The sequence below is a fragment of the Oncorhynchus mykiss genome, chromosome 19, assembly GCF_057628025.1.
Source record: "Oncorhynchus mykiss isolate SJ-2025 chromosome 19, ASM5762802v1, whole genome shotgun sequence".
In the NCBI taxonomy this organism is placed as follows: Eukaryota; Metazoa; Chordata; class Actinopteri; order Salmoniformes; family Salmonidae; genus Oncorhynchus; species Oncorhynchus mykiss.
The window spans coordinates 63,845,444-63,872,027 of NC_143040.1; the positions used below are offsets into that span (position 1 = coordinate 63,845,444).

Genomic DNA, 26,584 nt, shown 5'->3' on the forward strand with positions numbered 1-26,584 from the left:
CGTTATTATTCATTTTACGTCTTGTCATCAATGGCAAACGATGTAAAAATGAATAACAGCGCCATCTGACGGCCGGTTGGGATATGTTGCTCACAATTTACGCAGTTCATTTGTTTGGTTTTTAAAACAAAATAACTCTTAGACAGTTCACGCTTGTTTGTTGGCTTGTTTTACCGATGTCCGTTCACATGAATCTTGAAACACTCAGCCAAGAATAAAATTATAATTGAATGAACTCACGGTCTATACACAAATTCATAGACGTCACAACGGCGGGAAAATAGAGGAAGTGTGGAATGATTACATCCGGCTAACAAAGTTTTTGTTTGTTTCTGTCAATCGTTTGGTAAAAGAAGACATATATTTTAATGAAGAAAGTATATATGGGATTGTCACAGTTCTGCTGGAAATGACTTCATCGGTGTCAAAGGTAGGCTAACGACTGTAAATTGTTGAAATGCGATTTCCTTAGCGTATTTGGAGTGAGTGCTGTATATGTAATTTTACCACGATGGAAGTCAGTTGGAGGGGCGATCCAAGGATCCATAATAGCAAATAAGATAATTTAAGTATTTGCTGGTATGTTCATTCAATTGTTCCAGTGATTGCGTCGTCATAATCTGTATATTCCCCGTTTAGGGTTGCTTTGTGTTCAAGCCCAGTGCCAACAAGAGAAGGAAGACTCCAACAGTGGGTGAGTGATTTTATAGATAACTAGCTGGGTCGCTGGTCATATTTAATCATATCTATACTTTGAATATTCAGTTTCAAGAAATAAAGTATCGGGTAGCATTGACTATCAGTATCGTGTGTTCTCCAGAGGATTATTTCACTCATGGCTGTGAGGACACGGAGAACAGCAAACTACGTTTCAGAAACTGTCAGACATTATGGGAGAAAATGAAGGCAGACACCGAGGTGAGTGTCCATCTGCACCTTGTTCGTCATCCTCCCAACTTTGGGCATTGCCATCATTGTGCTCATGCCAGGATGCTACGGAATGTTCAGACAGACCACCATATCGGTTTAATATAATTCTGTCTGTCATGCAGAATAGGGGATTGTGCTAGCTTTACTTGCAACATTTCTCTCTGTAACGTTGTGAACATTTCACTTCACCGAATACACCCCAGGTCAAAGTTACGAGCTTTTGTCAGACATGACAGTTTACATTGTTTGCTTTCTACAGCTTCTGCAGGATGAGCTGAACAGGAAAATCTTAGACAGCCTCTTGGCGTTTATCAGAAAGAGCGTCTCCACTTTTCAGCGTGGCACGGATGACTGGGCGTCGCGTATGAGAGCCCACGAGATTCCGACAGCAGCCCTAGTGCTTGGTATGTGGCTCAAAAGACAATGCACATGCAAAAATATTTTGGTATGACCTGGGCCCATGATATAGGCCTAAAGGAGTGTATTTTGATAAATGCCACAGTACAGACAGAGATTGCACTAGTATAGAGCGTTTTGGCTGGAGGAAAGAAAGCATGTAAGGCATATTTGTAACGTTCTCTTACTTAATGAGGCAAGTCTGTTAAGAACAAACTCTTATTTACAATGAAGGCCTTAACTAAGCAACTCTACCTGTGTAGGAGTGAATGTACCAGATCATGATATGACCTTCCAGTGCCTCTCTGACCAGTTGCAGCAGTCAGTGACTCCCTTTGTGGTCTCTGTACAAGCCACAGAGTGTGCAGGTCAGTCCTGTGTGTGTGTGGTACTCGAGAAATGTCCCTATTGCTATTAGCCTTTTTGTATTATGACATGTGGATACCTAACTCAAATAATAATATTTTAATTTGTTCTGTCCTCAGCCCTGAATCACATGCTGCAGAGGGTTCTAGAGAGACTGATGGGTACTAGTGTGTCTGTGGATAATGAGGAAGAGCCTGAGCAGCGCAGTACCAATGTAAACCAGAAGAGGGTGCACTGCTCCCTCATCACACTCTGTAACTGGTACAAGACTGTGACAAAGGTATGTAGCTACTGCAAAGAAGTAAGGACTATTATGATGCTTTTATGTACAACTGTCAAATGTATAGATGTTGACCTTACAATTTCTGCATCAAAGTTATGAGCTTTTGTCATTACAAATCATGCATCCTGTGTAAATAATTTGCTCCTCTCAGAAAGCTGCCTCCGGCACCGCAAGAAAAAAGCGTACTTCCGTTGGCAAAGACATGCAACAGCATCCTCCTATTGTAGTGATCTTCAAAGACCTAGAGGCTTTCAACCCTAAAGTGCTGCAAGATTTCATCCTCATCTGCAGGTAGGAGTTCTAACCTCCATCTCTGTTAGGGGCGGCAGGTAGCTTAGTAGTTAGAGCGTTGGGCCAGTAACTGAAAGGTTGCTGGATTGAATCCCCAAGCTGACAAGGTCAAAATCTGTCTTTCTGACCCTGAAAAAGGCAGTTGATCCACTGTTCCCCTTGGTAGGCTGTCATTGTAAACAAGAATTTGTTCTTAACTGACTTGCCTAGTTAAATTTAAAAAATAATATTGATTGAATATATACATAATCTGAAAGTACACTTGTAGCTGTGTAATGGCACCTCACATGAAAACTGTTTATGCATTCCATGCTGCATAATCTCCCTGTTCTCTTCAACAGTCGGTACGTTGAACAGCTTCCTCTGATGTTCGTTTTTGGCATTGCCACTTCTCCCAGCACCATTCAACACATGCTGCCCCACTCTGTGTCCTCTCTGCTGGGCATCGAGCTCTTCCAGTCACTGTCCTGCACCCAGCACCTGGCTTCTGTCATAGACAAGGTAGGTACTTAAAAACGAGTCTGTAGCCACCTTGGATCCATCCATTCACTTTGTGAATGTAGTTGTATTGGACACATAGTGAGCATGCTTGTCTGTGCCCTTTTCCTTAAACCCAACAGGGTTCTCAAGTTGCAGTTTGCAAATGTCAACGAACATTTTCACTCAAGACCCCCATTGATGATGACATGTCTTGTGTTACTCATGTTTATTTCAAGTTAGGATTCAGACTTTAGTTTGAGTATTGTTTTCCCTCTCTTTCTCCAGGTGATCCTAACTTCCCAGTTTCCCTTCAAGCTCAATGGCAAGGTGCTGCAAGTGCTGGTCAGCATCTTCCTCTACCACGACTTCTCTGTACGCAACTTCATCAATGGCCTGCAGGTGAGGACTGCCCTCTGATTGTTGGGGTGACAAATGTGTTGAAAGGGCATTCTCCTTTAACTGATGTTTAACCCACAATGTTGGTTGTGCTCTGTACCTGCTTTCAAAGACTAACTTTGAGATATGCTTGCTGGATGTATTCTGTTGGACTGTGCATTCCTGTGAATTTGTGTGTTGATCTTGATGGGGCCCCCCTCAGTTGGCTCTGCTGGAGCACTTCCACAGCCAGCCTCTGAGCGTGCTGTGCTGCAAGGAGGCGGCGGCCCTGGTCCACGCCACTGAGCTCAGCCACAGGGATGTAGAGCGGCTCCAACAGCTGCCCTCCTTCATGAGGTGACTGTCACTCACACTCTTCTACCCATAGGATGGTGGAGAACGTTATCAGAATGTTGTGTGATTTGTCTGTTTAAAAACTTGATGTTCTGTGTTTACCTCCCCTTTCACCCAGGTACGTAGAGGAACAGGGTCCCCAGGAGCAAGTGGAGCTGTTGACTAGTGATGACCATGTGAAGGTAAATATTGAGTGCTGTCGAGAGGTTCTGAACAGTATATTGACATGAATTATGAGCTTACCAAAAATGGTCTTGAGTGATTGCGTGTCCTTCCCATTATTTTAGGAAGTGTGTCAGAAACTACTGAAAGATCTTTGCAAATACCACAAGAACTACTACCCCACTCTGAGGTGTCTCCACATTCTGACGGCTTCTCTACCCAAATACCCTCTGGGAAAACAGGTTGGAACGTTTTGTTTGTCAAGGTTGCCATTGAAATAATACATGCATTAGGAATGGAATTGTAGAGCATGGCACGGACTGTCTCACCTGTTCCACATATGCCTCTATTTTTAGATAAGAGAGCTGCACATATCCTGTCTGGAGAAGAATGTGTGGGAGAATGATGAGTATGTGTCTGCCATGCAGCTTCTGAGGTGATACATTTGAGATTATAAATTTATTAATTACAAAATCATTGATATAAAGGATAAACATTGCTTAGCAAAACACAGTTTTATATTCAAGCTGTCATACTCTTTTACCTGCTAAGATAAAGTTAAGTTTGTTTGCTCTCCTTTTGTCAACACTCAACTTTTCACTCCAGGATGATGGCTAAAGACGAGCTCACCTCAGCGCTGCAAAAGTGTGCTGAGATCCTGAAATCTGTCAAGACAAAGAAAATGAGGGCTGCACTGCTTCAACTGGACAATTTACTCTCCAAATTTGACCAGCCAGGCGGTAAGTAGTGATGATGGCTGTAACAGTTTACCATTTCACCAAATGCTTTCCTGACCCATTGAAATGTGCTTCTCTTGCTTCTGCCCAATTAGATCTTGTTGAGAATGCAGCAGGGGAGGACCTCACATCTACAGGGAAAGGCCTCCAGAAGAAAACAGACTTGTTCCAACTGCAAAAGGTAACAACTTTCTGCTATAACGGATAGTTATTTTGCTCAAACGGTTTCATACATTTCTGATATATAATGGATCTACGCCTCTCTAAAAAATATATTGTATGTAGTGCTTGTGATATGAAGGGCCTCAGCATTTACTGTCCTCTCTGTTTAGACTCTACTGGAGATGAAGACATCTCGAAGAACCAAGAAAATGAGTCAGTTCGAGATACTCCGAGACCAAGCCTTGGAGTTCATTGACAGCCTTGTGAGGTGAAGTAGTATACAGTAATGATACAACCAAATCAATTGACTGACTCAACAGTGGCTGGATAGATTATGCTCATTCTTTTAAATGAGCTCGGTGTAAATGGATGGCACAGTATTTGATGGTGCTGCTCACCTCTGTGTGTTTTCAGGTCCCACCTGGCCCCACCCGAATCCCAACCACTGTACGAGGTATGCTACTACAGCTCCTCTGCTGTCCTGAGACGCCACCTCAACGCCACGCCACGCACCTCCATCCAGACCGCGCTCAGCAACCCCTACCACTACCTGAAAGTAAATAGCTACCACTGAGAGGCTGTCTCAATTGTCTAGTGAACGCTGTTTGTATCCTAATCTGCACCAATCTGGAAAATTTGATGGGTGGGCTGCCATTATTGGCCTTTTACCTGTTCACAATTGTTTCAGATCAGTGCCGACGAAAGATAGACTGACCGCATTCCCTGTCTTTAGACAACTCAGCCAAAGTTTATAGTGTTAAACAGTAGCTCATACTGATGCTAATCTGTGCTTCAGAATGAAGATCTGCGGGCCGAGGACGGGACAGTCTCCAATGCTGCTCCTGACATCTGCATTGTGTACAAGCTGCATCTGGAGTGTGGGAGACTCATCAACCTGTATGACTGGCTGGAGGTAGGTTTAATAAAGAATAAAGTGAAATACTATTGGTATCATATTCACTGCGTGTACAAAACATTACGAACACACCTTCCCCTTCCATGAGACTGACCAGGTGAAAGCTATGATCCTGTATTGATGTCACTTATTAAATCCTCTTCAGTGTAGATGAAGGGGAAAAGACAGGTTAAATAATATTTTTTAAGCCTTGTGACATGGATTGTGCATGTGTGCCATTGAGGGTAAATGGGCAAGACGAAAGATTTGTCTTTGAATGGGGTAAGGTGCGCCTGCTGGGTTTTTCATGCTCAACAGTTTCTCGTGTGTATCAAGAATGGTCCACCACCCAAAGGACATCCAGTCAACTTGACACAACTGTGGGAAGCACTGGAGTCAACATGGGCCAGCATCCCTGTGGAATGCTTTCGACACCTTGTAGAGTCCATGCCCTGATTTATTTCAGCTTTTGTTTCATCACATTCCCAGTGGGTCAGTTTACATACACTCAATTAGTATTTGGTAGCATTGCCTTTTTAAATTGTTTAAACTTGGGTCAAATGTTTTGGGTAGCCTTCCACAAGCTTCCCACAATAAGTTGGATGAATTTTGGCCCATTCCTCCTGGTGTAACTGTCAGGTTTGTTGGCCTCCTAGCTCGCACACGCTTTTTCAGTTCTGCCCACAAATGTTCTATAGGATTGAGGTCAGGGCTTTGTGATGGCCACTCCACTACCTTGACTTTGTTGTCCTTAAGCCATTTTGCCACAACTTTGGAAGTATGCTTTGGGTCATTGTCCATTTGGAAGACCCATTTGCGACCAAGCTTTAACTTCTTGACTGATGTCTTGAGATGTTGCTTCAATATATCCAAATGTTCCTACCTCATGATGCCATCTATTTTGTGAAGTACACCAGACCCTGCTGCAGGAAAAAAAAAGCCCCAAAACATGATGTTCCACCCCTGTGCGTCACGGTTGGGGAGGGTATTCTTCGGCTTGCAAGCCTCTTCCTTTTTACTTCAAATATAACAATGGTCATTATGGCCAAACAATTTTTTTTTGTTTCATCAGACCAGAGGACATTTCTCCAAAAAGTATGATCTTTGTCCCCATGTGCAGTTGCAAACCGTAGTCTGGCTTTTTAATGGAGGTTTTGGAGCAGTGGCTTCTTCCTGAGTGGTCTTTCAGGTTATATCGATATAGGACTCGTTTTACTGTGGATATAGATACTTTTGTACCTGTTTCCTCCAGCATCTTCACAAGGTCCTTTGCTGCGATTCTGGGATTGATTTGCACATTTTGCACCAAAGTACGTTCATCTCTAGGAGACAGAACGTGTCTCCTTTCTGAGCGGTATGACGGTTGCGTGGTCCCTTGGTGTTTATTCTTGCGTACTATTGTTTGTACAGATGAACGTGGTACCTTCAGGTGTTTGGAAATTGCTCACAAGGATGAACCAGACTTGTGAAGGTCTACAATTTCTTTCTGAGTTCTTGGCTGATTTCTTTTGATTCCCATGATGCCAAGCAAAGAGGCACTGAGTTTGAAGGTAGGCCTTGAAATACATCCACAGGTACACCTCCAATTGACTCAAATTATGTCAATTAGCCTATCAGAAGCTTCTAAAGCCATGACATTTTCTGGAATTTTCCAAGCTGTTTAAAGGCACAGTCAACTTAGTGTATGTACATTTCTGACCCACTGGAATTGTGATGCAGTGAAATAATCTGTCGGTAAACAGTTGTTGGAAAATGTACTTGTGTCATGCACAAAGTAGATGTCCTAACCGACTTGCCAAAACTAGTTTGTTTACAAGAAATTTGTGGAGCGATTGAAAAACGAGTTTTAATGACTCAAACCTAAGTGTATGTAAACTTCCGACTTCAACTGTGTCCCTTTGGGTTTATACCTCTGTAGAAACATATGCCTTGATGCTGGTATATTGAATGAGAAACGAGTGTGTTAATTTTCATGTATCTGCAGGCTTATGCTACTGTGGTCTCGGCAGCAGAGGGTAAGGATCCTGACTCTGCGGACTTTGGCAAAGTGGATGAACTCAAACAGTATCCTTTAATTGTTGGATGTCTTAAAATGCTTCATGGTGACTACTTTTGAATATATGGTAAGATGTTTAATAAACAAGCACTGCATGGGGCGGCAGATTTTTGGGGGGGATTTTGCCCTTGAGCAAGGCAATTAACCCTTATTGGATAAGAGCATCTGTTAAATGGCTAATGTAAAATACTCTGAATAGACAAGTATCCTATCATAAGCACTTTCAATTTAACTGGTATGCAACTTAATATTAGGAAGATGTTAATGTTTTGTACAGTGCATTTTAACACATCAGACTATTCTTAATTTAATCTTATATTAGTGAAGACATACATTTATTTAGAATGTCCCGTTATGAAATTGGCAGGAACAGTGGCAGGGGGGAAAAACACATGTCGTCCATATGCACTTGAATAGTGAATGGAGGCTGTGCCTTCCCGGTTCCTTTTTCAATCATGCCAGGTATGCTACTACGGTTTTACAGTGGAGCAATGTGCTTAATTCACAGGACGGTTGAGCTAATGTGATTAGCATGAGGTTGTAAGTAACAAGAACATTTCCCTAGACATCTTATATTGGCAGAAAGCTTAAATTCTTGTTAATCTAACTGCACTGTCCAATTTACAGTAGCTATTACAGTGAAATAATGCCAATCTATTGAGTGCACAGTTTTGAATTTGAAAAGTTATTAATAAAACAATTACACGTTTGGGCAGTTTTGATATAAAATTCTTAACATAAATGCAATGGTTCATTGGATCAGTCTAAAATTTTGCTCATACACTGATGTCATCTAGTGGCCAGAATCTAAATTGCACATGGGTTGGAATATTACATTACGGCCTTTTCTCTTGCATTTCAAAGATACAAAAACATATTTTTTTTCTTGGTATTATCTTTTACCAGATCTGTGTTAGTTTCCTACATTGCTTTCACATTTCCACAAACTTTCTTTAATTTCAAATGGTATCAAGAATATGCATATCCTTGCTTCAGGGCCTGAGCTACAGGCAGTTAGATTTGGGTAGGTCATTTTAGGCGAAAATTGAAAAAAGGGACAGATTATTTTAGTAGCAGCTGAGAAATGAATATAGTAGCACCTGGGATCCTTTTTTTTATTGGCAAGTTGCATGTAGAAATGTCTGGGCCTATAAGAACCCTTATTTCACTCCATGCATTAACCACTGTTTGAGCAGCAGCCAGCCTCTTGCTGTGCGACAGGTGATATTCTGTATGCCATGGGCTCTCCAACCCTGTTCCTGCAGCTACCCAATGATTAGTTTTGGAAACCAAGTGAAATCTTTCCGGGAACATGTTTTCACAAATTGAATTAAACTGTTGACAGCCCCTCTGTGCTCGAGAAAGGAATAGAAATATGTGTATGCATGTTTTGATAAATTATTAAAATATGCTTTTTCACAGTTGTTCCTCAACTCCTACAAGTGCTCGTTTTATCCAGGCGGTATCTGAGCTGGAGTTCCTGGGATTCATCAAATCCACCAAGCAGAAGACGGACCATGTGTCACGACTGACCTGGGGAGGCTGTTGATTCACCGTCTGGGAGCTTGTACTATACAACACATGTCAATTGTTTTTGAATAAAATGTGATTTCAATTGAGTACCATGATTTGCTCATTGTGCTCTTAAAAGGTGTGGAAAATGCAAGTGGTTAACTCCAGTAACAAACACTCTGAAAGAAGTGTATACAATATTATATGAAACACCATCAGTCTTATCAAGTAGCCAGGGGTACATTCATTTGTAAAGATGCTGTGGGAACAGATGGGTCCTCATGGGTGACGACTACTGCGAGGTGATCATTACACCACTTCAGGGCTGAATCAAAGATGAAGTGTTAACTGGGACTTTAACTCCATAGTGCTGGCAGGGTGCCAAGTTGTGACGCAATGCCAGAAATGACTGAATTGACATCTCGATATTGTAGGTATTTTATCTACTTGATTACTCATTAGCTTAACATCAAATCAAACTTTATTTGCCACATGCGCTGAATACAACAAGTGTAGACTACTGTGAAATGCTTACAAGACCTTAACCAACAGTGCAGTTCAAGAAGAAAATATTTACCTTGTAGGCTAAGACTGCTAAACAATTCATTTTAAAAAATCACCACTGGACAATTTACATTGACCCCCCCTCTTGTACACTGCTGCTACTCGCTGTTGGTTACCTATGCACAATCACTTCGCCCCCACCTACATGTACAGATTACCTCAACTAGCCTGTACCCCTGACTCGGTACCCCCTGTATGTTGTTATTCTTGTTACTTTTTATTATTTTAGCCTACAAGGTAAATATTTTCTTCTTGAACTGCACTGTTGGTTAAGGTCTTGTAAGCATTTCACAGTAGTCTACACTTGTTGTATTCAGCGCATGTGGCAAATAAAGTTTGATTTGATGTTAAGCTAATGAGTAATCAAGTAGATAAAATACCTACAATATCGAGATGTCAATTCAGTCATTTCTGGCATTGCGTCACAACTTGGCACCCTGCCAGCACTATGGAGTTAAAGTCCCAGTTAACACTTCATCTTTGATTCAGCCCTGAAGTGGTGTAATGATCACCTCGCAGTAGTCGTCACCCATGAGGACCCATCTGTTCCCACAGCATCTTTACAAATGAATGTGCGGTAGCAGAGAAAACATAACTTGGGTGACTGGAATCTCTGACAAGTTTATGGGCTTTCCTCTGACACCGCCTATTATATACAGTGCCTTGCGAAAGTATTCGGCCCCCTTGAACTTTGCGACCTTTTGCCACATTTCAGGCTTCAAACATAAAGATAAACTGTATTTTTGTGTCAAGAATCAACAACAAGTGGGACACAATCATGAAGTGGAACGACATTTATTGGATATTTCAAACTTTTTTAACAAATCAAAAACTGAAAAATTGGGCGTGCAAAATTATTCAGCCCCCTTAAGTTAATACTTTGTAGCGCCACCTTTTGCTGCGATTACAGCTGTAAGTCGCTTGGGGTATGTCTCTATCAGTTTTTCCCATTCCTCCTTCCAAAACAGCTCGAGCTCAGTGAGGTTGGATGGAGAGCATTTGTGAACAGCAGTTTTCAGTTCTTTCCACAGATTCTCGATTGGATTCAGGTCTGGACTTTGACTTGGCCATTCTAACACCTGGATATGTTTATTTTTGAACCATTCCATTGTAGATTTTGCTTTATGTTTTGGATCATTGTCTTGTTGGAAGACAAATCTCCGTCCCAGTCTCAGGTCTTTTGCAGACTCCAGGTTTTCTTCCAGAATGGTCCTGTATTTGGCTCCATCCATCTTCCCTGTCCCTGCTGAAGAAAAGCAGGCCCAAACCATGATGCTGCCACCACCATGTTTGACAGTGGGGATGGTGTGTTCAGCTGTGTTGCTTTTACGCCAAACATAACGTTTTGCATTGTTGCCAAAAAGTTCCATTTTGGTTTCATCTGACGTCATTCTGAAGTCATTCTTGCCACTCTTCCATAAAGGCCAGATTTGTGCAATATACGACTGATTGTTGTCCTATGGACAGAGTCTCCCACCTCAGCTGTAGATCTCTGCAGTTCATCCAGAGTGATCATGGGCCTCTTGGCTGCATCTCTGATCAGTCTTCTCCTTGTATGAGCTGAAAGTTTAGAGGGACGGCCAGGTCTTGGTAGATTTGCAGTGGTCTGATACTCCTTCCATTTCAATATTATCGCTTGCACAGTGCTCCTTGGGATGTTTAAAGCTTGGGAAATCTTTTTGTATCCAAATACGGCTTTAAACTTCTTCACAACAGTATCTCGGACCTGCCTGGTGTGTTCCTTGTTCTTCATGATGCTTTCTGCGCTTTTAACGGACCTCTGAGACTATCACAGTGCAGGTGCATTTATACGGAGACTTGATTACACACAGGTGGATTGTATTTATCATCATTAGTCATTTAGGTCAACATTGGATCATTCAGAGATCCTCACTGAACTTCTGGAGAGAGTTTGCTGCACTGAAAGTAAAGGGGCTGAATAATTTTGCACGCCCAATTTTTCAGTTTTTGATTTGTTAAAAAAGTTTGAAATATCCAATGAATGTCGTTCCACTTCATGATTGTGTCCCACTTGTTGTTGATTCTTCACAAAAAAATACAGTTTTATATCTATGTTTGAAGCCTGAAATGTGGCAAAAGGTCGCAAAGTTCAAGGGGGCCGAATACTTTCGCAAGGCACTGTAGGTCCTGGATGGCAGGAAGCTTGGCCCCAGTGATGTACTGGGCAGTTCGCACTACCTTCTGTAGTGCCTTGTGGTCAGATGCCGAGCAGTTGCCATATCAGGCGGTGATGCAACCGATCAGGATGGTATAGCAGTAGAAACTTTTGAGGATCTGGGGGCCCATGCCAAATCTTTTCAGTCTCCTGAGGGGGAAAAGGTTTTGTCGTACCCTCTTCAGGACTGTCTTGGTATGTTTGGACCATGATAGTTTGTTGATGTGGACACCAAGGAACTTAACCCTCGACCCGCTCCACTGCAGCCCCGTCGATGTTAATGGGGGCCTGTTCTGCCCGCCTTTTCCTGTAGTCCAACATCAGCTCCTTTGTCTTGCTCACATTGAGGGAGAGGTTGTTGTCCTGGCACCACACTGCCAGTTCTCTGACCTTCTCCCTATAGGCTGTCTCATCGTTGTCGGTGAACAGGCCTACCACTGTTGTGTCGTCAGCAAACTTAATGATGGTGTTGGAGTTGTGTTTGGCCTTGCAGTCGTGGGTGAACAAGGAATACAGGAGGGGACTAAGTACATTTTGCCTTGTTCTTATGCTATATTAGTGACTCAAACATAACAATCAATGGGGACCCCATGCCATTTTTTTTTGTGACTTTCAGTTCTCAAAAATGTTGTTCCATTTAAGAATAATTGCTCCATTATCTGTTCTACATATTTTATCTGGTTTTAGTCGTTTAAGTTTACACTGAAAACATTTTACCATCCCCAAAATGTTTTCTATAATTAAAGGTTGCATTGCTTTGTCCTCTTTTCTTTAAAGAACCACTGCACATGTTGATTGGCGTGTTTTTCTGTGCTCATTAGAAAAAAAATGAGATGTCAGTCTTGAAGGTGTGTTTCCTGACCGATTCCATGTTTGGTTAATGAGGTTTCAACTCAAATGTTATTGGTCACACACATTTTTAGCAGATGTTATTGCGGGTGTAGTAAAATGCTTGTGTTCCTAGCTCTAACAGTGCAGTAGTATCTAACAATTCACAACAATACATACATCTAAAAGTAAAATAATGGAAATAAGAAATAATACGGTACCAGTCAAAAGTTTGGACACACCTACTCATTCAAGAGTTTTTCTTATTTTTGACTATTTTCAACATTGTAGAATAATAGTGAAGACATCAACACTATGAAATAACACATAGAATCATGTAGTAAAAAAAAAGGTGTTTAACAATTCAAAATATTTGATATTCTTAAAAGCAGCCAACCTTTTCCTTGATGACAGCTTTGCACACTCTTGGCATTCCCTCAACCAGTCTCATGAGGTAGTCACCTGGAATGCTTTTCCAACCGTCTTCGAGTTCCACATATGCTGAGCACTTGTTGGCTCCTTTTCCTTCGCTCTGCCGTCCAACTCATCCCGAACCATCTCAATTGGGTTGAGGTTTGGTGATTGTGGATGCCAGGTCATCTGATGCAGCGCTCCATCACTCTCCTTCTTGGTCAAATAGCCCTTACACAGCCCGAAGGTGTGTTTTGGGGTCAATGTCCTGTTGAAAAACAAATTATAGTCCCACTAAGTGCAAACCAGATGGGATGGCGCATCGCTGCAGAATGCTGTGGTAGCCATGCTGGTTAAGTGTTTCTTGAATTCTAAATAAATCACTGAGAGTGTCACCAGCAAAGCACCATCACACCTCCATGCTTCACGGTGGGAGCCACATATGCAGAGATCATCTGTTCACCTACTCTGCGTCTCTAAAAGACACAGCCGTTGAACCAGAAATCTTACATTTTGATTCATCAGACAAAAGGACAGATTTCCACCGGTCTAATGTCCATTGCTCGTGTTTCTTATTGGTGTTCTTTAGTAGTGGTTTCTTTGCAGAAATTCGACCATGAAGGCCTGATTCACGCAGTCTCTGAACAGTTGATGTTGAGATGTGTCTGTTACTTGAACTCTGTGAAGTGTTTATTTGGGCTGCAATCTGAGGTACAGTTAAGTGCTGATTTCTGAGGCTGGTAACTTACGAACTTACCCTCTGCAGCAGAGGTAACTCTGGGTCTTCCTTTCCTGTGGCAGTCCTCATGAGAGCCAGTTTCATCATAGACATTGATGGTTGTTGCGACTGCACTTGAAGTTCTTGACATTTTCCGGATTGACTGACCTTCATGTCTCAAAGTAATGATGGTTTCTCTTTGCTTATTTGAGCTGTTTTTGCCATAATATGGACTTGGTCTTTTACCAAATAGGGCTATCTTCTGTATACCACCCCTACCATGTCACAACACAACTGATTGGCTCAAACATATTAAGGAAAGAAATTCCACAAATTAACTAAGTAACAAGGCACACCTGTTAATTGGAATGAATTCCAGGTGACTACCTCATGAAGCTGGTTGAGAGAATGCCAAGAGTGTGCAAAGCTGACATCAAGGCAAAGGGTGGCTACATTGAATAATCTAAAAAAATATATTTTGATTTGTTTAACACATTTTGGTTTACTACATGATTCCATGTGTTATTTCATAGTTTTGAAGTCTTCAATATTCTACAATGTAGAAAATAGTACAAATAAAAACCCTTGAATGAGTAGGTGTGTCCGAACTTTTGACCGATACTGTATATATTAAGACAAGCAATGTCGGAGTGGCATTGACTAAAATACAGTAGAATAGAATACAGTATATACATATGAGATGAGTAAAGTAGTATGTAAACATTATTAAAGTGACTAGTGTTCATTATTAAAGTGGCCAGTGATTCCATGTCTATGTATATAGAGCAGCCTCTAAGGTGCAGGGTTGAGTGACCGGGTGGTAGCTGGCTAGTGTTGGCTATTTAAGTGCCTGATGACCTTGAGATAGAAGCTGTTTTTCAGTCTCGGTCCCAGCTTTGATGCACCTGTACTGACTGCCTTCTGGATAATGGCAGGGTGAACAGGCTGTGGCTCAGGTGAGGGATGTCCTTGATGATCTTTTTGGCTTTCCTGAGACATTGTGTCCTGGAGGGACAGCGTGCCATCGGTGATGCGTTGGGCAGACCGCATCACCATCTGAAGAGCCCTGCAGTTGCGGGAAGTGCAGTTGCCCTACCAGTCTGTGATACAGCCTGACATGATGCTCTCAATTGTGCATCTGTTATATTTCGTGAGGGTCTTAGGGGACAAGACAAATTTCTTCACCCTCCTGAGATTGAAGAGCCGCTGTTGCTCCTTCTTCACCACACTGTCTGTGTGGGTGGACCATTTCAGATGGTCAGTGATGTGTATGTTGAGGAACTTGAAGCTTTCCACTTTCTCCACTGCAGTCCCGTCGATGTGGATAGGGGCGTGCTCCCTCTGCTGTTTCATGAAGTCAACGATCAGCGCCTTCATTTTGTTGACATTGAGTGAGAGGTTATTTTCCTGGTACCACTCCACCAGGGCCCTCACCTCCCTGTAGGCGAACTCGTCATTGTTGGTAATCCGGCCTACTACTGTTGTGTCGTCTGCAAACTTGATGATTGAGTTGGAGGCGTGCGTGGCCAAGGAGTCTTGGGTGAACAAGGAGTACAGGAGGGGGCTCAGCATGTACACTTGTGGGGTTCCTGTGTTGAGGATCAGCGAAGTGGGTGTTGTTGTTTTTTACCTTCACCAGCTGGGGGCAGCCCATCAGGTAGTCCAGGACCCAGTTGCACAGGGCAGGGTTCAGACCCATTGCCCTCTAGCTTGGTGGGTACTATGGTGTTGAAGACTGAGATATATTAAATTAACTGCATTCTTACGTAGGTATTCCTCTTGTCCAGATGGGTTAGAGCAGTGTGATTGCATCGTCTGTGCATCTATTGGGGCAGTAAGCAAATTGCAGTGGGTCTAGGGTGTCAGGTAACATAGAGGTGATATGATCCTTACTAGCCTCTTAAAGCACTTCATGGTGACAGAAGTGAGTGCTACGGAGCAATAGTCATTTAGTTCAGTTACCTTTGCTTTCTTGGATACAGGAACAATGGTGGACATCTTGAAGCAAGTGGGGACAGCAGACTGGGATAGGGAGATTGAATATGTCTGTAAACACTCCAGCCAGATGGTCTGCGCATGCTCTGAGGACGCTGCTAGGGATGCCGTCTGCCTGGCGAGGGTTAACACGCTTAAAATGTCTTAGGTCGGCCACGGAGAATGAGAACCCACAGTCCTTGGGAGCAGGCCGCGTCAGTGGCACCGTGTTATCCTCAAAGCGGGCGAAGGAAGCAAAACGTCAGTGTCTGACCCCCAGAATGAATTTAAGAGAACTCAAAATCTGTAATTAATTTTGACATTTTAGTAGCACAATTGTACATTAACTAAAGTGTTTGGTGCAGTATTTCTCAAGTAAAAAAAGTGTGCAACGTGTTGTCTTATGTAAACAGTTGGAGCTGCTGTGCAGGTCTTTCCTACGGTCTATGCTATTGGATAGAGAGCCATTAACGCAACTGTTCACCCCATGTTAGTGGGCAAATAGACATCGTCAAATCAAAACCCAACCTTAATTTACCAAACTCACGTTTTAGACGAGACTTTATGACCAAACGATCCTATTTACACGTAGTCTTTGGATCTAGAATAACAGTTTCTGATTTATTTCGAGGCCACGTTGGCCGTTTTCAAAGGCATTCATGGTTTTAAAGAGAGTTGCACTTTAATTTGCAGGGGCGGTGTGCCGTATAGGGGAAACACTGGTAGTACTTGACTTAGAGCATTACCCTGTTGTGACAGCATAAAACTTTTAAATCATAAGCCTTAAAACATTTTATTGTTTGGTTTTCCACTAAGTACATAGGTTTGAAAGTAATACCAGGAAAACAAAAATGACAAAATAAAATAAACATTTTGAAAGGGGGAAAAAAAAAAAAAATCTAACTTACACTTTGTAAAGTCCCATACAAAAAAAAGTTACTGATGCATCCCCATATTCTCTTCTCCAAACTGTACTAACTTGCATCTTCCACTTGCTCATAGATTGACCAGCAAACCTTACATGGATTTCGACATTGCTTTATCATTATATATATATATATATAATATATGATATATATATGATATATATATCATATATGATATATATATATATATATATATATATATATATATATATATACACATATAACAAAGAAATAAAACAATTAATAAAGTTTGGAATTCCTTGTAAGAGTGAGGCCTTATCGATACAAGTACAGCAGGAGAAACGTAGGCCACTGGTAGAGAGGGCCTATACATTTACATTAGGAAGCACCTAGCTGCTTGCGAGAGAGAGTGATAACCACTGACAACGGCTTATAAACCTTTGCCCAAAGGAGAAATATGGCACAGTAAGAAAAGTTTAAATAAACCAAATCTCTTGCGGTGATTTCCCAAGATTTAAACTTGATAGCTTGCAGCAACAGGTCATCTGGCAGACTGGGACGCTTTCAGGAAACATCTGGTGAAGAAGGGATAAAAATAGAAAAAAACAGAAAACCAGCCATGTTACCATAACCTTTAGAGGTTTTCCATTCAAGTGTAATGGTAGCCTTCTTGCATTCAACAATGGGATGGTACATGCACTGAGAATCTTATATAAAAAGGAGAGGAAAATAAAACTCACAGCTTGCAGGTTGCTCTCCAAATCTTCGCATCAACTGGTCATGTGTAAACTTCACAAAAGTGTCATATTGTTCTGTAATAGAAATGTGGGAGGAAAGGGTTTAATAAGTTTAACTGTAAAAATCACATACCACCTTAGGTTGCACTTTCTGAATCCTGTATTTTGACAGTCCACACCTGCCAACTTGGAAGTCATGGTCTCCTCATATTCCTCCCGAACTTTATCTTCACGCTCCTTCAGTAGACGTTCACAAATAATTCCAACTTGTCTAAGAGTAAATAAGGGCTGTTCTTTCCTTGATGGAGAAGAACCTCCAGCCGATGTGCCTGCAGATGACACGAGGAGAGAAATTAGGTTATTTGCATGTTGAGGGGGGGGGGGTCTAGTTCATCCTGCACTCTGGATCTCCCCTCCTCACCTAGGTTTAGGATTTGAGCTGTTCAATTCCGGTCCTGGAGGGCCGAAACACCTCTGTTTTTTGTTTCTACCTGGTAGTTCATTGCACTCACCTGGTGTCCCAGGTCTGAATTAGTCTCTCAGAAGCAGAAGATGAAAACAAGAAGTGTTTTTGGCCCTCAAGGACCGACATTGAACCTGGCTAGGCTAACAGTACACTACAACAAACCTGGCATACTGGATCCACCTAGAGGGGGTGGAGCCTCTAGGGAGTAGCAACCCTCTGTCTGTTGGTAAACTCCATCGATGTGTTTTCTCTTCTGAATGCGCTTGTACTCCTGCTTGATGTTGTTCAGAATTTTCTCTTGAATGAGATAGTACACAGCATGAGTCAAAACCATTCAGGGAGGAAGTTAGTCAAACAACTTGTCACATCTAATGGAGGCCTCACGTTATAGTGCAATCCTTATAGCTCCTATTATGCTGTGTAACACAAAAAGGGTCAAGATGACACCATGGGAAGATCTCAATTGCATACACCTCGCGTCCTCTCTCCTCGTCTCCTTCTCAAAACCCATTGGATGAGAAAGTCTGCGGTTTCAGAGGTTGCAAGAAGTATGCAATTGAGATCTTCCCAATGTCAACGTGCTATATCGACATCATGTTATCTTTTCAAGATAGTTACTCATGTTATTGCAGCATATCTACCTAACTATTGGCTAACATCTAATATGGTCTTGGAAAATAGTATGCTAAGTTAAGGGTTAGCTGGCAATGCAGAAAGCTAGCACACTGGCCTGGGTAGCTAACGGGTTTATCCGGTAAATTAGTTAACTAACGTTAATTACCAGCTGAAAGTCTTGACGACACCTCTCCAAATGGTGACGGCTCCATGCGAAGGTATTTCCGTGGGGATGAGGAGGATGATGGGGAAACCGGGATACACCTTCTCCTTTTAGGCGACGTTGGACTCATCAATGGATCAAACTCCATGGTTCTTTTCAGGGTCGCTCCACACGCCATGATTTTGATTTAAGGAGGGTCCAGCTACAAAGAACGAACGAGGAACAGTGTATAGTAGCTAATGCGAAACAAAAGAAAATGGCTTTCGAGATAGGAAGGAGCTTATTATCCCGATTATGTATTTTCAGCTAGCTGGCTAGTTACCTAGCTTTGCAACTTCGACAAGTCCAGGAAGGAGTCTTGCGACTGTTGTTGGCTAACGTACAGTAACGTTATTAGGTTAAGCTAGCGTTAGCCAACAAAATCAAATGAAAACAAATTCCCACCTTTCCGGGGAAAAGTTGCCCTCCGTTCCTATCCGACGCTCGTGTATCTTTGACGTTTGTTTCACTTATATCTTACCTCTATTTGAATGTCCTTAGCTACGTTATAAATTCAGACGAAGCTATAACAACCTGCCTACCAGCTTGAAAGCCAGCTAGCTTCTTGTTTTTGATCTCCGAGCCGTCTGGTTCTAGGGTTGAAGACGTCAAAAAATTGGAGCGCATGCCGGTGGGCATGCGCTGATGATGGTGGGATTTGTAGTGCAGTCAAGACAGAGGTGGTGGTTTGTGTTGTTCGAAATCACATTTAATCATTTTCGCTGTTATAATATTTTGGTGCTGCCATGATTTTGCGCTGCTATATCTATACACATTAGCAGTAGGCCTGTTCTTCATTCACATTATTGGAAATTAATGTATTTTGTTAGTCTTTGCCACTTTATTTTGTTCTACAAATCCATGGGCCCATAATGTAAAATGGATTGTTACACTTATACGTTTTTTTGCCTTTTCTGTTACATTTTTTTCACTTGGGGTAAAAACTTGGGGTAAAAACGTGGTTTTACCTTTCTAACCAGCCCCATCGTACTATACTCTGATTCCACAAGAGGGCAGTACAGTACCTCACACAACACACGGCACATCGTCCCATGTGCCACTGCCAACTCTTTCTCCTCCTCCAGAGACTTAAAAACATACCACCAAAGCCCATATCTGATATAGGGGAAAGGGGGGTCCTAGTTAGTTGTACAACTGAATGCCTTCAGTTGAAATGTGTCTTCCTTATTTAACCCAAAACCTCTGAATCAGAGAGGTGCGGGAGTTGTCTTAATCAACATCCACGTCTTCAGTGCCCGGGGAACAGTGGGTTAACTGCCTTGCTCATGGGCAGAACGACAGATTTTTACCTTGTCAGCTCGGGGATATCGTACATGCCTTATGAGTATTGTGCAAATTTGACTTTATTCAGAAGCTTGGAAACCAAACCATACACAGGTGTTTGAATGGGGAAGCCACAATAATTTGGAATATAAATTATACATGCAATATTTGCTCATTTTTTATCTTAGCAGAGACAACTGAAAAATTCAAATTCCTCTGGTTTTATACTTACTTAAAGATCTTCTGTTGATTTGACAGTTCTTGGTTGGTGAAACACTATATATACAAAAGTATGTGGACACCCCTTCAAATTAGCAGATTTGGCTATTTCAGCCACACTAGTTGCTGACAGATGTATACAATCAAAGAGCTCAGTGACTTTCAACGTGGCACCATCATAGGATGCCACCTTTCCAACAAGTCAGTTTGTAAAATTTCTGCCCTGCTAGAGCTGCCCTGGTCAAGTCTAGGAGAAACAACGAGAAGTGGTAGGCCACACAAGCTCACAGAACAGGAAGCGTGTAGCGCGTAAAAATCATCTGTCCTCTGTAAATTGTCTGTCCTCGGTTGGATCAGAAGCAACATCAGCACAATAACTGTTTGTCGGGAGTTTCATGAAATGGGTTTCCATGGCCGAGCCTAAGATCACCATGTGCAAAGTGTTGGCTGGAGTGGTGTAACGCTCACCGCCATTGGGCTCTGGAGCAGTGGAAACCCATTCTCGTTCTCTGGAGTGATGAATCATGCATCACCATCTGACAGTTCAAAGGATGTATCTGGGTTTGGCGGATGCCAGGAGAATGCTACCTGCCCGAATGCATAGTGCCAGCTGTACATTTTGGTGGAAGAGGAATAATGTTCTCTGGCTGTTTTTCATGGTTCGGGCTAGGTCCCTTAGTTCCAGTGATGGGAAATCTTTATACTACAATACAATTCTAGATGATTCTGTGCTTCCAACTTTGTGGCATCAGTTTGGGGAAGGCTCTTTCCTGTTTCAGCATGACAATGCCCCCATGCATAAATCGAGGTCCATACAGAAATGGTTTGTTGAGATCGGTGTGGAAGAGCTTGACTGGCCTGCACAGAGCCCTGACCTCAACCCCATCGAACACCTTTGGGATAAATTGTAACGCCGACTGCAAGCCAGGCCTAATCGCCCAACATCAGTGCCGACCTCACTAATGCTCTTATGGCTGAATGGAAGCAAGTCCCCTCAGGAATGTTCCAACATCTAGTGGAGGCTGTTATAGCAGCAGAGGGGGGGGGGACCAACTAAATATTAATACCCATGATTTTGGAATGAGATGTTCGACGAGCAGTTGTCCACATACTTTTGGGAATGCAGTGTAGATGATGACATTTTTGCTGTAAGTTTTTCTATTGATGTGTTCAGATGAAAGCATTTGTGTACATGATATACATACATTGCTTATTACTAAATTAGTCTGGTCTTAAATAAGATGAGTAACTACACAAATACAAAATGTTTTTTCTCTCTCTGGAGTTTCATGAGATAAGTTCACAAGGTGCTTCCTGAATATTTTTATTGAATCAAAACATAAATTAAGATGTTAATTCACAGAAAAATACTTAACATATATGAAGAGATGGAGGGGGGGGGGGGGGGGGGACGTATTTAATACATTACATGTCTTTATGGTTGTGGTTCTTCTTTGGGGAAATCTGTCTCCCAGTTAGTTGAAATAATGTGACTCATTGAAAAGATGTACATTATCTACTCTTGTATGGAATAACATGACCCTCAATTATACATCATTTAAAAAATAAGGCAATCAAAACAGTTTCACAAAACATACTTTATGACAAGAACTACAAACCATCACAATGTAATAATTTACAGTATAATTTACAGTGGAAAGAGCAGCCAATTTCACCTAGAAGCATTTTAATGGCTCAAACCATACAGTCAGGGCAGATCAGCATGACACTAAATACACAACTGTACAGTTAAACAATGCTTATTGTCACTATTTCCCTATGAAAATAAATTAATGAAGTGGTTCTGAAAACATTGAATTACGCTGAACAAAAATATAAATACAACATACAACAATTTCAAAGATTTTACTAAGTTACAGGTCATATAAGTAAATCAGTCAATTGAAATAAATAAATTAGGCCCTAATCTATGGATTTCACATGACTGGGAATACAGATACGCATCTGTTGGTTGCTTTAAAAAAAAAGGTAGGGGTGTGGATCAGAAAACCAGTCAGTATCTGCTGTGACCACCATTTGCCTCATGTAGAGCGACACATCTCCTTCGCATAGAGTTTATCAGGCTGTTGATTGTGTCCTGTGGAATGTTGTCTCACTCCTCTTCAATGGCTGTGCGAAGTTGCTAGATATTGGCAGGAACTGGAACACGATGTCGATCCAGATCGTCCAAAACATGCTCAATGGGTGACATGTCTGGTGAGTATGCAGGCCATGGAAGTACTGGGAAATTTTCAGCTTCCAGGAAATGTGTACAGATCCTTGCAACATGGGGCCATGCATTATCATGCTGAAACATGAGGTGATGATGACTGGCACGACAATGGGCCTCAGGATCTCGTCACGGTATCTCTGTGCATTAAAATTCCCTTCGATAAAATGCCATTGTGTTCGTTGTCCGTAGCGTATGCCTGCCCATACCATAACCCCACTGCCACCATGGGGCACTCTGTTCACAACGTTGACATCAGCAAACCGCTCTCCCACACAATGCCATACATGCTGTCTGCCATCTGCCTGGTAAAGTTGAAACCGGGATTCATCCGAGAAGAGCACACTTCTCCAGCGTGCCAGTGGCCATCAAAGAAGCCGGATGTGGAGGTCCTGGGCTTGCGTGGTTACACGTGGTCTGCGGTTGTGAGGCTGTTGGAAGTACTGCCAAATTCTCTAAAACAACGTTGGAGGCAGCTTACTGGCAACAGCTCTGGTGGACATTCCTACAGTCAGAATGCCAATTGCACGCTTCCTCAAAAATTGAGGCATCTGTGGCATTGTGTTGTGTGACAAAACTGCACATTTTAGAATGGCCTTTTATTGTTGCCAGTACAAGGTGCACCTGTGTAATGATCATGCTGTTTAATCAGCTTCTTGATATGCCACACCTGTCAAGTGGATGGATTATCTTGGCAATGGAGAAATGCTTACTAACAGGGATGTAAACAAATTTATGCACTAAATTTGAGAGAAATAAGGTTTTTGTGTGTATGGAAAATGTCTGGGATTTTTTATTTCAGCTCATGAAACATGGGGCCAACACTTTACATGTTGCATTTATATTTTTGTTCAGTATAATAATCCACATTATTTTATGCTACAGCTACATAGACTTCAAAGCTCAATTTAAAGTTCATGGTTGGCAAACTTTCTGGACAGCGCTAATTGGGGTAGTGTCTATTCTAGATAAATTCTTCACAGTCAATACCTTCACAGTCACATGATGGCAGAAAGGTTCTCAGACCATCTCTGCGGAGACCGACAGGGTGACTTTGGCCACTTTTACAGTGGTGTTTGCACAGCTAGCCGTGGATTTGTAGGCTGTGCCTTTGATGCTCCTGCTGTGGCAATCAGACTCAGCACTGTTGTCCAGTGGTTGAGAAGATCCCCTGCACGTCCGGCAGATGTTAAGGAAGGCCCGGCGCAGGTCCTTACTCCTCAGTGCATAGATGACGGGGTTGACGGTGGAGTTGAGCAGGCAGAGCATGCTGCAGAAGGCAAAGACCGTCTTGATAACGTTGTTCATCTTCCAGAAGAGGTCGTAGACCATGATGGCTAGCACAGGGCCCCAGCAGATGATGAGGACCACCAGGATCAGCACCAAGGTCTTGGCCAGGCGGATGTCCATGCGAGTCTGCTCGGGTCGCATGGTCTGAGCCTTGGTTCCATTTGCCGTGTAGACAATGATGCTCTTCTGGGAGCTGCGGCTCATCATGCGCACAGTGTGGTGGTGGGCCTTCCACAGGATGAACATGTAGGCGTAGATGATGAACAGAAGTAGCACACTGGTCATCCCTATCCAGAACATCAGGTACTTCTCGTCGATGAGTGGGAAAATGTCTGAGCACACCGAGTTCAGTTGCTTACAGTTCCAGCCCAGTAGGGGGAGAATCGCAATGACGATGGAGATAGTCCACATCATGCAGAAGGCAATGACAGCCTTGTTCTTGGTGACGATCCGCTTGTAAGCCATCGGCCTGTGGATAGAGATATAGCGGTCGATGGCCGTGAGAAAGAGACTGCCCACAGAGGCAGTGAAAGAGGCGATGACTCCACTGAGTTTAAATAGAAACACATTGGGACTGTCCTTCCGGTGCAGCACATGGAAGTCCAAGAAACTGTACACAAATATGACACTGCCCAGAAGGTCGGCTACAGCCAGGCTTCCTATGAAGTGGTATGAGGGCCGACAGCGCAGGATGTGGGAGTGGAGGATCACACACAATACGATAAGGTTCTCCAGCACTGTGAAGGTTCCCAGGGTGAGTGCCATGACCGCTACTACTAACTGCTGGCTGGGGGTCAGAATCATGAAGCACTCCATGTCCACAATGTTCTCCCCGCATTGGAGAGAACCCCCGACCTCCCATCGGGTCCCATTGCCAAGCATTTCAGAGAAGTTGGTCGGGTAAATGGAGTTGCCATTATAGATGAGCTCCTTGTCCCCAGGTACTTGTACAGGGAAGGAGTTACTAAGTGGGGCAGAGTGAGTCTTCTGTAAGTGGAATCCAGTCTTGGCGAAGCCAGAATCAATGGACGGGTCATCATAGCTCACATCGTTGGAGCCAAGATACTGCAAACCAGTAGTCATTGTTCGGAAAGTGGTGTCAGCTATTCCATCCAGAGCAGACTTCATGGCTACTCAGCTGACTGGTAAATTATGTAGCATTAGATGCGTGTCTAGACAGAAAAGAGAGTTCAATAACATTTTGAAATCATTAATACTTTCTATTATTTGGTCAGTTTAATTGTGACAAATGTGGGGGTAGGCAAATGTGTATGTATTTAACTGTGGGGGATTTTAACTGTGGGTGATATGGGAATGTTGCTGGGTGACATTATTGGTATCCCTGTACCAGCCAGCTGACTCTACAGCAGATGTGTCTCAGACAATGGTGAGAGAATTAACAGTCAATGACAAATGATTGAGACCCATATCTAACCTTCTGTGCTGCCCCTAGAACAAAAACATTGCATTAAGATGCCAATGTAGGTCAATCTTTCCTATTAATTAAGGGGTAATACAGGATTAGGTTTAAAAAAAAATATGATTCAATGAATGATGCATCAAAGGAGGTAGTTATATTCTCTCAAGAGAAGAGTGAATTGATTTTGTAGAATCAATCTATAGATTTTTACAGGACTATTTTTTTCTCTCAGACTCTTATTATATGGCTCAGTTTATACACTGCCCCCATCCCCAATACAAGAGTAAATATTGGACTATAACTATAACCTTCCTGTAGTCTATTATACGTATGCTAAAATGTTTATCCTATTCTACTGAGCTATTTACTTTTTGTTCGTATTCTTATCTTTTATTATTTCTTATTGTTTTTGCATTGTCGAAAAGGAACCTGCAAGTAAGCATTTCGTTGGACGATGTATACCATGCGTATCCCGTCCATAAGACTAACGAAACGTAAAACACATAGATAAACGGCACATAATCCCTGCCATTAGATCATGAATAGGACTAGATCTGTACATTTTGTTAAGAAAAATTACAATAACCTACATATGTTTTTCATTCATAAAAACAAGTAGACTAATGAGAATATTTGATAAAACATTGTCATGCGGATGTTTATAGATGGGCAAAAAAAATTCTGGTAGTGATTTAGGCTATACAACAATGTGACGATGCCCCTTGTCCCATTTATGAATTAGTAAAACAGACCAACAACAAGGAAGGTTATGGAGAGGCTGCAAGCAAGTAATTAGACTCGATAAACTCTCACTAAGGGTACAGCAAAATCAACAAATAAATAGATTATGCATTAATGGCACATTTGCATTCCATTTGAGTAAACAAAAAATAGTTATTACCTTCATATTCTTTGCACAAAGAATTTGCGTTGTTTCTTATGCCAGATTTAATTTATGACATAAAGACAAGAGGAAGTGTGTCCACTAATCCAATCTCAGGAATTGTATTATATTGATGTCAACAGTTGCTTTTATCAAAGTGTATCAAATCGTTGAAAATTATTTTTAGCAGAGTGAATGTGTCATAATGAGCCTCGCATCCCTGTATAGTAACAGCGATGTGTCTGTCTGTCTGAGCTACGCAATTATTTTTTATAAGGATTCGCTTTGTGCGCTTCTGTGTCACGTGCTCCGAGGTGCCACAGCGCCTTGGACCAGAGTAGTGCGCTCGCGTCGCATCCTACATTCACGCTCACTCAGTAACGAGACACTCCATCATTTTGAACCCACACCCCATCATCATCGACCAGCGTGATTCAGGAAAACGAAACTATTATTCTATTTAATGTTAAAACACTATAATTTATTTCGTAGACGTATTTTCATTACTATTGTAGTTTAGACTCTCACTTCAACCTATAAGCAATTATGACCTCCTCCCAGCTTCTCAGGGTTAGGCTGTGTGTGTATGTATGATGTACATATGTTATTGTATGCATGCAAATGTCACTGATGTGAGAGTATACCATTTATTTTGACTGGCAGAAATGCATGATGTCTAAT

General features: G+C 42.1%; 3 protein-coding genes across 6 annotated transcripts; 1 reads left to right on the forward strand and 2 right to left on the reverse strand.

The window, feature by feature from the left end:
* Positions 1–70: 70 nt before the first annotated feature.
* On the forward strand, positions 71–9,107 carry orc3 (origin recognition complex, subunit 3). The gene is made up of 20 exons (XM_021574731.3): positions 71–430; positions 640–694; positions 821–918; positions 1,190–1,334; positions 1,590–1,694; positions 1,812–1,972; positions 2,127–2,266; positions 2,608–2,767; positions 3,032–3,145; positions 3,345–3,478; positions 3,594–3,657; positions 3,763–3,879; positions 3,994–4,073; positions 4,244–4,377; positions 4,470–4,555; positions 4,707–4,804; positions 4,951–5,092; positions 5,333–5,449; positions 7,416–7,495; positions 8,931–9,107. The coding sequence occupies exons 1-20, from the start codon at positions 410–412 to the stop codon at positions 9,034–9,036; spliced, it is 2,157 nt and encodes a 718-aa protein (XP_021430406.1). The 5' UTR covers positions 71–409; the 3' UTR covers positions 9,037–9,107.
* A 7,340-nt stretch (positions 9,108–16,447) lies between these two features.
* Positions 16,448–19,225, reverse strand: LOC100499589 (akirin 2(2b)). 4 transcript variants are annotated; one of them, XM_021573140.3, is made up of 6 exons: positions 18,983–19,225; positions 18,542–18,740; positions 17,923–18,057; positions 17,474–17,623; positions 17,298–17,369; positions 16,448–17,132 (listed from the first exon to the last, which is right to left on the reverse strand). In XM_021573140.3, the coding sequence occupies exons 2-6, from the start codon at positions 18,714–18,716 to the stop codon at positions 17,122–17,124; spliced, it is 543 nt and encodes a 180-aa protein (XP_021428815.1). In that variant the 5' UTR covers positions 18,717–18,740; positions 18,983–19,225; the 3' UTR covers positions 16,448–17,121.
* A 2,438-nt stretch (positions 19,226–21,663) lies between these two features.
* Positions 21,664–26,242, reverse strand: LOC110498131 (cannabinoid receptor type 1A). Its single transcript, XM_021574733.3, has 2 exons — positions 25,922–26,242; positions 21,664–24,772 (listed from the first exon to the last, which is right to left on the reverse strand). Exon 2 carries the CDS (start codon positions 24,726–24,728, stop codon positions 23,331–23,333), a length of 1,398 nt encoding a protein of 465 aa, XP_021430408.2. The 5' UTR covers positions 24,729–24,772; positions 25,922–26,242; the 3' UTR covers positions 21,664–23,330.
* Positions 26,243–26,584: the final 342 nt, after the last annotated feature.